Genomic DNA, 13,067 nt, shown 5'->3' with positions numbered 1-13,067 from the left:
TTTTCTCCAGAACTTGATTGTGGTTAAATATTGAATTTTTCAGTCTTTAAGGAATAAATGTACTTCTAAACATCAGACTCTCTGTCTCATGTTTGTCTCTGTTGGATTTGGGTATTGATCCACAGATCCGTCCCTTGCCGTTTTAAGACTCGACTCTTTTAGAGTTTGTTAATCTCTGTTTGTGGTATTTGGTCAGAGAGAACAACAGTGTTCAAAAAGGAGATTAGTTTGGACTGCTGAGGAAATGCCCTAAATGATGTCCCTCTGGCCTAATTCAGGGGTCAGAGAGGATTGTGAAGTGTTGATAAACTGTTGCTAGAGCAATCCGTGTAAGTGTTTAGAGAGTCCCACGTGAGGGTGTAGAGAGATCTGTTGATGCATAATCTTTCTGCCGCGAGGATCTTGATAAGCTGTTTGTGCACATCACAGAAAATTATTATAATATATGAGGCGTCTCAGTAAATCCTGTAGTTGGTGGTCATTGTAAGGCTCCCGATAGATGTTGATTTTGAAGGCTCGATGCAGCAGTGTGCTGTACAGCTCAGTGTCAGGCATGGATAATTCAATGCCAGTTTGTTATTTTGAAGTGTTTCAGCATTATCTTCACTGTCCAGTCGGAGCAGCTGTATCAAGATGATCTGCTTAGAGGGATTTCTGTGTAAGATGTCACCTCACCTGTCTTAAGTCTCTTAAGTCCTGACCTTTGTTGTAATCAGCTTTCACCCGCTAACCCAGAGCTGCTAACAGCGCAAAGGACTGAATTTGAGAGATTGGCCAACTCCGTGAAAGACGGAGAGCGAATGATGACCAATGATGCACCTTTCTCCGGTTTAATGCCACATTAATGCAGCTCTACTTAACAGCTGCTGCTAAATTCTCACTCAGTCAGACTTTTGACAATCAACACGAAGCCTAGTCCACAAAGAGATGTCTGATTGACTTAAGTGGCCAACCTCAGTTAACACAACGTTTAGGGGCGGCTAACTGTGAAATCAGATATACCACATAGCTATAATAATGCAATAAAGTGGTGGCACTTTCAAATAATGGACCAGACAACACAGGAGAAAGTTGTGCAAAATGTGTAGACAAAAGTTTATGTAGAAGAGATTATGTCAGACTACCATCAAAAGTTTGAGGTTGGTAAGAAACTTTTCAAAAATATTTAAAAATTAAATTAATTAAATTAATCAAAAATAGAGTAAAACTGTAATATTGTGAAATATCATTACTATTACCATTTAAATTAACTGTTTTCTGTTAAAATATTTAACAGTTTTTCTCAGTCGCTTTGGTACATTTCTCAGATCAGAATTGAAATTCTCAAAGCTACCTGTTCAATCTTCACATCATTGTGTCACTTGTGCACATCAAAAAAGCAGTTTCTCATTTCTTTGAACAAGTTGCAAATGCTTGTGTACATCCATGCAAATGATTATGTACAATTCTCTGCTGTTTCCTACATTATCAGTTGCTTATGTCATGTTGATCAAAATGTATTATAATGGGTCTCTGTTGAATAGTCTTACCCCCCACAACATTTTAGGCATTAGTTCATAGCATAAGTCTTTACATGCAAAATGGTTAAACAAGTTGTCATAAAATGTCAAGCATATTTCTATACATTTCCATTAGACGTTCACATTTCTACTTTTGTTTTTCTGGGGGGTTTTTTCTTTGTGCTATGCAGTGCTGTCTTTTCCTTTCTGTATCGCAATGCCATGGTCTGTCAACAAATTACAGTACAAACAGTAAAAGCATAAATGTGAATCTTGTCCAGTCTCTTGCATTCAAACTCCCACATACACTAAGGTGTAACCAACAATTTACAATAATTGTCATCAAAATTTTAGCCATATTTACATCAGAACATCCCTCCAGAGTACAGTTATATTGACAATATGACTAAGCAATTTGACTGTCTTATTCATACACAATGACACAAGGACTTGTCATTCTGATGGCACTGACATGTTCATTGACACAGATATTTACTTTTGAGAGATGAACTAAGGATTTTGAGCAAGAGACTGGCTTTTGCAGGTAATCCATGGTGTTTTGCTATTTGTACGAATTGTTTTGAGAAATGGACTTACTGTTTTGCAAATGTCGAGGATGATTCGAGAAATGTACCAAAGCGACTGAAAAAAACTGTAACATATAACTGACTTTCATGATCCTTCAGAAATCTTTCTAACATGACGATTTGCTGCTCAAGAGACATTTATTATTATGAAATATACATAATTTGTAACATTTTGATCAATTTAATGCATCCTTGCTGAATAAAAGTGTTAATTTATTTTTCTTTTTTTGTCTTACTGACCCCAAACTTTTGAACCATTTTGAATGTATATGTTTAATGTAGTATGCACTACAGGTTTGCTTTGGAAATTGTAGCACGGAAATGTTCACCGCAGCTGTTTCCAGGGGTGATCTTCCCTATATATGTGTTTTGTTAAAAATATTGCTATGCCTGATTTGGCATTAAAATGGATTCAAAGTGATTCTTCTTCAAATAAATCTGCTTAGGCTGAAGTTTTTTTTAATACTGTAATCAGATTAAAGAGGAATTTTGAGATCAAGCTATGACTTGTTGATATCTGTGCAGCTGTTTGAATTACACATGTAATGTCCCCCATAAAACATCAATTAGGAACTACAAAAACTAAACCTGAACCTCGAAATGTTGGACCTACTAATATATCAGCATGTCTGTGATTGTTGGATTGGAATGTATTTTGAACAGTTTTAACCTTAGAATGCTAAAGCCGATGTTTCTTCTGAATTGAATCATACACTTTGGCATTCCATTTACACAACCGTACAAAAATTTGGGGTCCGTAAGATGTTTTTTTTTTTATGTTTTTGAAAGTGTCTTGTGCTCGCAAAAGCTGCATTTATTTCATCAAAAGTACAGTAAAAACAGTAGTATTGTGAGATAGTATTACAACTTAAAATGAAATTATTTGCTATGATGTCAAAGCTGAATTTTCTGCATCATTACTCCAGTCTTCAGTGTCACATGATCCTTCACAAATCATTCTAATATGATGATTTGCTGCTCAAGAAACATTTCTTATTATTATCAGTGTTGAAAACCGTTGTGCTGCTTAATATTTTTGTGGAAACTGATCATTTTTTTCAGGATCCTTTGAATAGAAAGTTAAAAAGAACCGCATTTATTTGAAAAAAATTAATGATCACATTTGATCTATTTAATGCATCCTTGCTAAATAAAAGTATTGTTGTATTTTTTAAAAGCACTTTATGTTACAGTCCTGTTCCCCATGTACGTACTTCTAGTTATTACAATGACTTGGTAATATAGGTACTAACCCTGAAACTAACTTTAACCCATGTCGTTTTTTTCACAGAGTGCTGCTGCAGCACCGAGTCCAGTCCTAGGCAACATGCCCCCCGCAGACGGGATGCCAGGTGGCCCCATGCCCCCCGGATTCTTTCAGGTGGGTCACTCTTCCTCACCCTTTAACCCTTCTCCATAAACCATCCGTAACCATCTAACTACAAGCCCTCAGGTGCACTGACACGTGCCGCCGGTTCACAGAGGAACCATTATGCCACAGTCTCTGGTCATCTGCCAAGCCCAGTGTCTGCAGGGAACCGGTCTGATTGCGACCATTAGCCGCTAATGGCAGGCAGGGTTATGTTCATTCTCCACTCTGAGAGCAGGCTCGCTGTTGCCCTGCTGAGTAGCGCTAAATGTGTTTGTGGTATGCACCTTCAGCAGCGGAGTTAACGCTTTATCACCCGGGAGTTTTCAGAGAGGGTGACTCAACAAAATATCTTAATGAGTTCTTGGAAGAGGTTTATTGGGGATATGATGTTATGATTATGGAAGGAAGCATTTGGAGAACTCTTTCTCAGACCAGATGGAGTCATGACCCTCCAAGGGCTTTGCGGGAACACAGCAAGGTGCAGATTCTCAGATACTGAGAGCTGCAGAACACAGAACTGGTTTATGCAAGTCTTGAGACATGCATCAGTGGTTATGCAGGAAAACTTGAGAAACAGTTGAGCGCCTGCGAGGTTGTTTGGACTACTGTTAAACCCCATTGCCCTCTAGTGGTGATGTTTGTACACTATAAAAACATGTTCTTGATCATTATGCTTTTTCTGTAAAAAAAAAAAAAATATCTTAACATCCGTACCCTGATAAATTTACTTGAGAAGCAAAATTGCATAACATTCTGAATTTAGTCTTCAAGTAAGAGACAAAAAACTCTCAATTGCAAATTGTTTTTAAAATCCAACACAATTTAGTGAGAGGTAGTAGGGTAAGAACTTTACATTCAGAGAATATATTTTAAAATGGTATCATTTTTATTATATACAATTACTGTAGAAATGAGTTCTAGACAATTAATCAACACGTTGCAATGCCTGTCAACCAATCAGAATTAAGAATCAATTTAACAATTCTGTGGCGTAAGCATATTTAACCAAAAGTTTAGGAACGGTAGGTTTTTGTTTAGAAAGAAGGCTGCATTAATTTGATTAAAAATAGCATCATTACTCCAGTCTTCAGTGTCACATGATCCTTCAGAAATCATTCTAATGATGATTTGCTGCTCAACAAACATTTATTATTATTATAAATGCTGAAAGCAGTTGTCCTGCTTAATATTTTTTTAGAATACAAAAAGAAAATCATCAATTTTTTGATGAACAGAAAGTTCAAAAGAACAGCATTTATTTGTAATAGAAATCTTTTGTTACTTTATACATGTCTATAGGGAAATACTTCCCATTCATTGTGTTGTTGAAGCTGTGCATTCATTTGTGTCAAATATAATATAATATATTTTGGTGGAAATTTGTAATTTGGTAGAAACCCGTCCAAATGATTCGAACAAACTAAAAAACTGTAACCAAAACAACCAATGCCGACCCAGACATTAAATACAGGGTCACTTGCACAGATGATTAATCTGTTGTTTTCTGTTCTCTATTATTTCCTCAATAATAATAATAACAGTAATATTAATAAACATTTAAAATCGGATATTTATTAATTGATTGATACTATGAATAATTTTTTGTAATATTTGATTTTGATCACATTTCTGTACAATAATCAGCTTTGGTACCACTTGATCTCCAGTGTAATTGGGTGTTGAAGCAGTTAAGAACCAAGAGTGATATCAGCTCCACATCAAATTAGTTCTGAGCTTATGCCTTCGGCTCTGTTCTCTTGATCTGCACCTGTCGCTTTCACCTGTCCTGTCTTTGACTTTGCTCCTGTCTTTCTTTCTCTTGGCATTTCGCTGCTGGTACTATGGCAACCTCCTCTTGCTCTGCTCCTCCCCCGCCCCCCCCCTACCCGCTCTGCAGGGACCACCTGGTTCCCAAGCCTCCCCTCACGCTCAGCTACCTCCAAACTCTAACATGATGGGAGCGCATGGACAGGTAACAACACATATTAATCTCTCAGCTGATATTGGTTATGCACACATTCTGATATGCTTTTGCTCAAATATTCCTGTTTGCTTCCCCCTCTACCTGTCAGCTTTTGTATTGGTTACATGCTGTTACATTTTGTTAAAACTGTGTGTCACTGTATGTTCCCTTCTCCAGCCTTTTATGTCTCCTCGCTATGCTGGAGGACCTCGGCCGCCCATCAGAATGGGTAACCCGGTAAGTCGCATTAAAAATGTTTCAAACAACAACAGTGTTTATAAACTCACTGACTTTTTTATCACCTGACTGTCTCTGTTTCTTTAGCCTCCCGGTGGGCAGCCTTTGCCTCCGAATATGATGGACCCAACACGTCCAACAGGTAAGAGACTAATGAGATCAGTGTTTGTTGATGGTGAACTTCTCTGCAAGTGCCAATTCAGCATTATGGTTTCATCGATTTTTGATTTTGAAGTGCTTGTCTGTTAAATTTTTAATTTTTAATGATGTTATTATTTGCTCAGGCCATCCAAACTTGGCAACCATGCAGAGAATGAACGCTCCTCGAGGAATGGGCCCGATGGGACCGGGACCTCAGGTCTGGATCTTATACTGTCATTCACGAAAATCTGAATATCGTTGCCCTACAACCCATCAATGAGTTGCTCACCACTAAGACTGGGCAATATAACTAAAACAACTGTATCTCAATTTTTTTTAATATTCAACTATTTAATATCTTAAATCTTATATATGCAAAAAAGAGAGAATTAATTAATACTTTTATACAGCAAGGAAACCGAAATGGACACTTTCCTACTTCCCCTACCTTAAATTTCAATTAAGGACACAACTAGAATTGGCAGCAAAATCATTTGTGAAATATATTGTCAATATACAATGTATATTACCCAGCACTACTAGTACACCAATTCTTTGAATGCATTTCTTGAACCTGAATCAGTCCTCATTCAGCCCTTGTACGGCCTCCACACATTCACAGTCTTTACTACAACAATAATCTTCTTTCATATCAGCCATAATCCTTGTTATGTTCAGCCTGTTTTCCTCTAAACTAATCATGTCCTTGTTCTTTCCTCTCTCATGGTGTCCTCTCGGGTGCTGGGTATCGTAGTCTGATCCTTGGTTATCATTACAGAACTATGGCGGAGGAATGAGGCCTCCAAACTCCATGGGCCTTGGAATGCCAGGCGTGAACATGTAAGGACTTTCCCTGTCTATCGCATTTTTGGCATTTCATATTATACGATTTTTCAACTAATATGTTTATGTTTCTGTGTCAGACTGGTCAAGATGCTCAAACAAATAGTGTCTCTGGGTGCAATCAATATATAGATATCCCTGCATATTAAACTAGGAATAGAGGAAGTACTTTGACCTTGTAAATCCTGACGTGAAATATAGATCTCATATTCAGAGAGGGAAAAAAACACAACTGAACCAAACTGAGCAAAATATGAAATTCTCAAAGCTTGTAATGTAAATCAGTGAGATCTTTATAGCAGTACAGAAGACTTCTTACATACATAAAATACATACACTACATACAAGAGTTGTCACCTATATAGCTCCCAATAACATGATATTTAAATGCTTATTTTTTTTTATAATCAAAGCTCTGTAGTATTTATTGTGGGGGTAAAACATATAATGCAATGCAATATACAGTGATGATTGAGAAATTTTACAAAGAAACATTTATATATATATATATATATATATATATATATATATATATATATATATATATATATATATATATATATATATATATATATATATATATATATATATATATATATATATATATATATATATATATATATATATATATATATATATATATATATATATATATATATATATATATATATATATATATATATATATATATATATATATATATATTCATTTTTTTCCCATTCTAATTTTTTAAAAGCCTGTCATTTTAATGACAGATTTGTTGATTTTTTCGAAGAAAAAAAATTATGTATAGATGATCAAGTAAAACTAATTTGCTTCAGTCCAGTAAGTGTTCGTCTTGATATATGACTAACAATCTTGCATTTACTTGATAGAAATCAGTAAAGATTTCACATCAAACTGACATGTGAGATACGACCTTAAGGTGGACATTTTTAGACTAAAAGGCCTTTTACTTGCAAAAAATATAAACCATCAATCAGACGACAGACGGCATGTAGTAGATTGTGTACAATAGGTTTTTCAGCAAAGTTTTGATCATGTTTAGGCCATCGAAATTTGTGTATCAAATATGATACAGTTGGCTTTATAGGGTTAACATAAAAAAAAAAACCTCACACTTGCAATTTAAAGTAATTCTCTACTAAATATTTAACTGTGAACTTCAGAGGCAAATCCTGTCACTTTAATACATAAATGGCTTTATAGAAAAAAACACTTGATCTCTAGTGGCACAGAGCTGCAAATATCATCAGGGAAATTATTTTCTGTAGTTTTATTTTAAACTTTATATTCTTGTACACTTATTCTGATACACACCGGACTTATTTGATATTCTGATCACCGTTACAAAATATAAACTACTGTGTGTCTCTGTACAGGGGAACTGGCAGACTGTGGCCTAATCCTAATAATGGAAACACGGTAAGATACTTCAAAAACTCGGCTGATGTTATAGGGAATGAATTAGTGATATCTGGCAAACATGGCTGATAAATTAAACTTTTGCCTTCACAGATCCCATATTCCTCATCATCCCCAGGAACATACGTGGTAGCTGAGCGTTTATTTTTCCTTCTTTTATGATGTCAATGCTGGCTGCAGTCTCAATCTCTGCTGTCCTGCTTTCACAGGGTCCTCCAGGAGGAGCAGGAGGCGGTGGATGTCCTCCAGGAACACCTATCATGCCAAGTCCAGCAGGTAATGGCTTATCACATCTCTGTGTACTGGCAAGATTGCTTGCCCTTTAACACCGAAATGGTGCCTGGCCACGGGATGTGAGAACAGTTTCATGATGGCTTCCCCCTCTGTGTTCACAGACTCCACTAACTCGGGTGAAAACCTCTACACGTTGATAAACTCGGTCCCACCAGGAGGAAACCGATCCAGTGTGAGTTACTCCACTCCTCTGCTGTGCTGTCCCTAATGCCGCTGATGTTCCTGTGTGCTACATGGACTCTGATTGTGTCTTTGATCTCTCTGTAAATGCTCTCTTTGTCTGTCTAGTTTCCTATGGGTCCAGGGTCAGACGGCCCAATGGGAGGACTGGAGCCGCATCACATGAATGGCTCATTAGGTAAAACACGATTCACCATAGCAACGACATAAACTGTTCAAAACAATGTTTGTTTTTTTTCCCCTCCCAATTAGATCAATGAACCTCATGTGATCTAAAGATCTGCATATGATTCATTTGTACTTTTCTCACAGGTTCGGGTGACATAGATGGACTTCCAAAGGTATTATACAACCTATTATTTAGACCTATAATTTCTGTTGTAATTATCTGAAAACTAGCCTGAGACTGAACTTTACTTTATTTGACACTGAGGGGTCTGGCACAGGCTGATCTTAAAGGGTTAGTTCACCCAAAAATGAAAATTCTGTCATTAATTACTCACCCTCATGTCGTTGGACACCCGTAAGACCTCCGTTCATATTCGGAACACAAATGAAGATATTTTAGTTGAAAGCTGATGGCTGAGAAAGGCTTCACACAGGCCTCCATTGGCATTCAGTACATTGACACTTCCAAGATCCATGAAAGGCACTTAAAACGTCGTTACAAAGTCTATCTCACCACAGTGGCTCTACAATAATCATACAATGCGACGACAATAGTTTTTGTGCGCAAAAAAAAATCAAAATAACACCTTTATCCAACTTGTTCTCGACTTCCGTGTGCGCCTCCACGACGCATGCGCGAGAATATGACGCAGATCCGGCGTTCGGACATATGACCCAGAAGCGATTTGTTTACGAGCAGAGGAAGACGCGCGTGTCTAAGCTGTTGGATTCTACATTGATCGTGCTTTAGGTCTCGGCGTAGTGCTCAAAATGGAGCTTAAGTGTGTATTTCATCGATTCCCGAACACCGGCGCTACGTCATATTCTCGCGCATGCGTCGTGGAGGCGCACACGGAAGACAAGAACAAGTTGGATAAAGGTGTTATTTTGATTTTTTTTTGCGCACAAAAACTATTGTCGTCGCATTGTATGATTATTGTAGAGCCACTGTGGTGAGATGGACTTTGTAACTACGTTTTAAGTGCCTTTCATGGATCTTGGAAGTGTCAATGTACTGAATGCCAATGGAGGCCTGTGTGAAGCCTTTCTCAGCCATCAGCTTTCAACAAAAATATCTTCATTTGTGTTCCGAATATGAACGGAGGTCTTACGGGTGTCCAACGACATGAGGGTGAGTAATTAATGACAGAATTTTCATTTTTGGGTGAACTAACCCTTTAAAGCTACACTGTGTGATATTTTCCCCCCTCTAGTGGTGAACTTGTATATGACCATCCAGTGAATATTAGTTTCTGTTCCTCTCAATTCCGATTTCGTTTTAACTCCTACGGTGGCCGATTTAGTCCAAGATTAACATGGCTTCGTCCACATTCGACATGGTGCCATTGAGTGTTAAATCGCGAAAAGCAAAGCTTGAATTTACGGGTATGTCCCTCTTTGGCTAATGTACTTTCAAGATGGAGGGGGCAACATGGCGACCGGCATTCGAACCCCTCACCCGTATGTATTTTCAATGGCCTATTATAAACTTACGAGAATACTTTATTACTTGAAAGAAGTAAATATACATTAATGAGCACATATATTTTTGAAAGAACTAAGTGTTTTTAGCTAAGAATAGACTAAAAAAGTTACACAGTGTAGCTTTAAAATATCAAAACTTATATTGTATTGAAATGGATTTTTAAACAATCTGAGCATAGATAAAGTTTTTTTTTTTAATTTAAGTTATTTATAAATCTTATTAGGCCTCTAAATGGTAAAAAAAAAAAATTATTATTATATATATTTTTAAATATTTTATTATGGAAAACATTGAAATATCGGGTCATTTTAAATTTGCCATTTATAGGGTTAAGGAAATCAGGGAATATTATACAATCTTTAATCTTGGTAATATCTATGCAGAATGTACACTACCGAGGGAGGTTTTCTTTATTTTTAAAGAGAGAGAGAGAGAGAGAGATGAATACTTTTATTCAGCAAGGATGCATTAAATTGATCAAAATCAGCTGATTAGAATGATTTCTGAAGGATCATGTGACACTGAAGACTGGTAATGATGATGAAAATTCAGCTTTGTATTACAGGAATAAATTACATTTTAATAATATTTTGCTGTATTTTTATCAAGTAAATGCAGTGTTAGTGAGCATAACTGATTTCTAAATCATACAGACCCTAAACTTTTAAATAGAAGTATACATTTTTCTGCTAATTTCTGAAATGGTTTGTTGCAGAGAACTCTTTGTGAATGCAATCGCAATGATTAAAAAGATTAATCAGTCAAAAGGTGTGGAAATCCTGTATAATGGATTTGTGTAAAGTTTATAAATTACAGGTTGTTTGTATGAAGTTGTCAAAAAGATTATAAACAAAGCACACAAGACTCATCTAATTTAATGTCAATGCGATTTAAGCTCGGTACATACTCCGCAAGAACAAAGAAATTTGTTAGTTTTCTCGAGGTGGCAAGAACAAGAACAAAGTTCATTCTGCGCAGGACATACTTCACGAGAAAAGCAGGCGCCGAACATTCCCGTTTCTCCGCATTAACCCCGCCCACTTTCAATTTCTGACCAATCGCACAATAGTTCTTAGTTCAACTTTTTTCTCTGTTCTTGCGGAGTATGTAATGGCCTTTAGACCTACTTAATCTTAGTAATGACGGCTTTCAAATATAATGTCAAATGCCTATAATTACACATTTTATCCTCAGAAATCACAAATTCATTCCATATAAGACATATAGCTGGCAAGGTTTCATAAAATAAACAAAAAATGTAATTGATACTAATAATAAAGCAATGTTGGTCAAAGTAGCAACGTTTAGCAGAACGGTTGCCAAGTAAAACAAAGACGCAGCAATACACATATGCAGTGGTGCGGTGAACGTGGCTCAGCCAATCATAATGAAGGATCAGAACAATCTGTTTTATAATGAAGTATACCACTGACTGACATCTTGTTGTCTGTTCTTTACAATCTCAGAACTCCCCTAATAATCTGAGTGGCATGAGTAACCCGCCAGGAACGCCACGAGACGACAGTGACCTGGGAGGAAGCTTCCTTCACTCGTTCCAAAATGAAAATGTGAGCGCGAACACATGACTTGCTATCAATGAATTTTTGGGGGTCTGTCTAAATCAACGCTTCTTTCTCTCTTCAGTACTCACCGACAATGACAATGAGTGTATGAAGGACGAGCGTCAGCTCCAAGACGCCACATGTAGGTGTCAAAGACCAGGGACCAACCTCACCAAGAACCAGAGTGAGTCTTATCTCGCACATCCATGAGAACCAAATCCTACCGCAGCTCTGGATGAGGTGGATGCTCCTAATTTCAGCACGGACAGATGAAATCTGCTTCCAGGAAGGACCTGTCTGAGATGAGAGCTCCCTCATTTTAAACCACTTTAATATTTTCATATCATTTTAACATAGAAGCCCACGCAGGACAAGACGAGATAAATTTGCTTCTTTTTGTTAGATGGATCTCAAACTGTCGGGACCATGACAATATTCACACTGTGGATGTAGTGCAGAATACCATGTGCTTCTTCTACAGCATTTGTGTAACATTCCACTAGAGTATTTTAGGATCTAGTCTCCGATCTCTTAAAAAGCTTCAAAACAAGTTTATCACACTTTAATGGCTTCCTTGAAAATGACTTAATCCAGAGGAACAGCTACAGCCGATTTGATGATATGCACCAATGGGAATTGCAAACAAATCTGCTGTCCTCCTTCCTTTCGTCGCATACTTGGGAATGCAATGGATTGTTAGCTAAATTAACATTTTGTTTCTTCGGTTTCATGTCATGTTGTTTTATAACTGTGGATTTTACTGCAGAAGCCTTTTAATGATCCGTAAGACAGGCATGACACCTAACATGAGACATTTGACATTTTCCATTTTTTTTAATGTGAACCTCAGATGACATATGAGATTATTAAGAGTGTTTTTGGGAGGCAGTTCAACCAAACACAACACTTCATATAACACTGCATCTTTTCACACTGGCTTAGTTCTCATTATCCTTGTGCTGTTATTGTGTTTTTGACCCATTGCTGTTTGCTTTTAGTCACAGTTGAAGATGTGCGGCAAACAGCCAAAGGACAGTTATTTAACTATATATCTTTTAAGTTTTCTCTTTTCTAGTCCGTCATGATGCTGTATGGCCACTCTTGACCTGTTACACCATGTTGTTTAGCCTTTACGATGTATATTATGTTCTTTGGAAGATGCAGTAAAATGACTTGTGTAATTTTTATGATTAAATTATTTTTCGGTTCATACCACTCCTATTTTGGTCTCATGTCTTCTGCAAATAAACATGTATAAAACAAATATTTCTGTCAGTATTAGTTAGGGGGCATTGAAAGGAACAGTCATG

At 36.9% G+C, this 13,067-nt stretch overlaps 1 protein-coding gene across 4 annotated transcripts in view; it reads left to right on the top strand.

The window, feature by feature from the left end:
- Window positions 1-13,013, top strand: part of ssbp3a (single stranded DNA binding protein 3a) — a 38,793-nt gene extending 25,780 nt beyond the window's left edge. Inside the window, exons 5-18 of one of the 4 annotated variants that reach the window (XM_079818556.1) lie at window positions 3,378-3,467; window positions 5,356-5,430; window positions 5,599-5,658; window positions 5,746-5,800; window positions 5,943-6,016; window positions 6,554-6,639; window positions 8,025-8,067; window positions 8,161-8,196; window positions 8,277-8,343; window positions 8,463-8,533; window positions 8,650-8,719; window positions 8,854-8,882; window positions 11,662-11,763; window positions 11,840-13,013. In XM_079818556.1, the coding sequence (XP_079674682.1) occupies window positions 3,378-3,467; window positions 5,356-5,430; window positions 5,599-5,658; window positions 5,746-5,800; window positions 5,943-6,016; window positions 6,554-6,639; window positions 8,025-8,067; window positions 8,161-8,196; window positions 8,277-8,343; window positions 8,463-8,533; window positions 8,650-8,719; window positions 8,854-8,882; window positions 11,662-11,763; window positions 11,840-11,869 (888 nt within the window). In that variant the 3' untranslated portion in view covers window positions 11,870-13,013. The remainder of the gene's footprint in view (window positions 1-3,377; window positions 3,468-5,355; window positions 5,431-5,598; window positions 5,659-5,745; window positions 5,801-5,942; window positions 6,017-6,553; window positions 6,640-8,024; window positions 8,068-8,160; window positions 8,197-8,276; window positions 8,344-8,462; window positions 8,534-8,649; window positions 8,720-8,853; window positions 8,883-11,661; window positions 11,764-11,839) is intronic. The other 3 variants (XM_079818557.1, XM_079818559.1, XM_079818558.1) reach the window with 3 other exon arrangements.
- The last annotated feature ends 54 nt before the right edge of the window (window positions 13,014-13,067 follow it).

This window comes from Gobio gobio (genome assembly GCF_949357685.1).
Source record: "Gobio gobio genome assembly, chromosome: 6".
NCBI classification, from domain to species: Eukaryota; Metazoa; Chordata; class Actinopteri; order Cypriniformes; family Gobionidae; genus Gobio; species Gobio gobio.
This window is presented reverse-complemented; position numbering and strand designations above follow the sequence as displayed.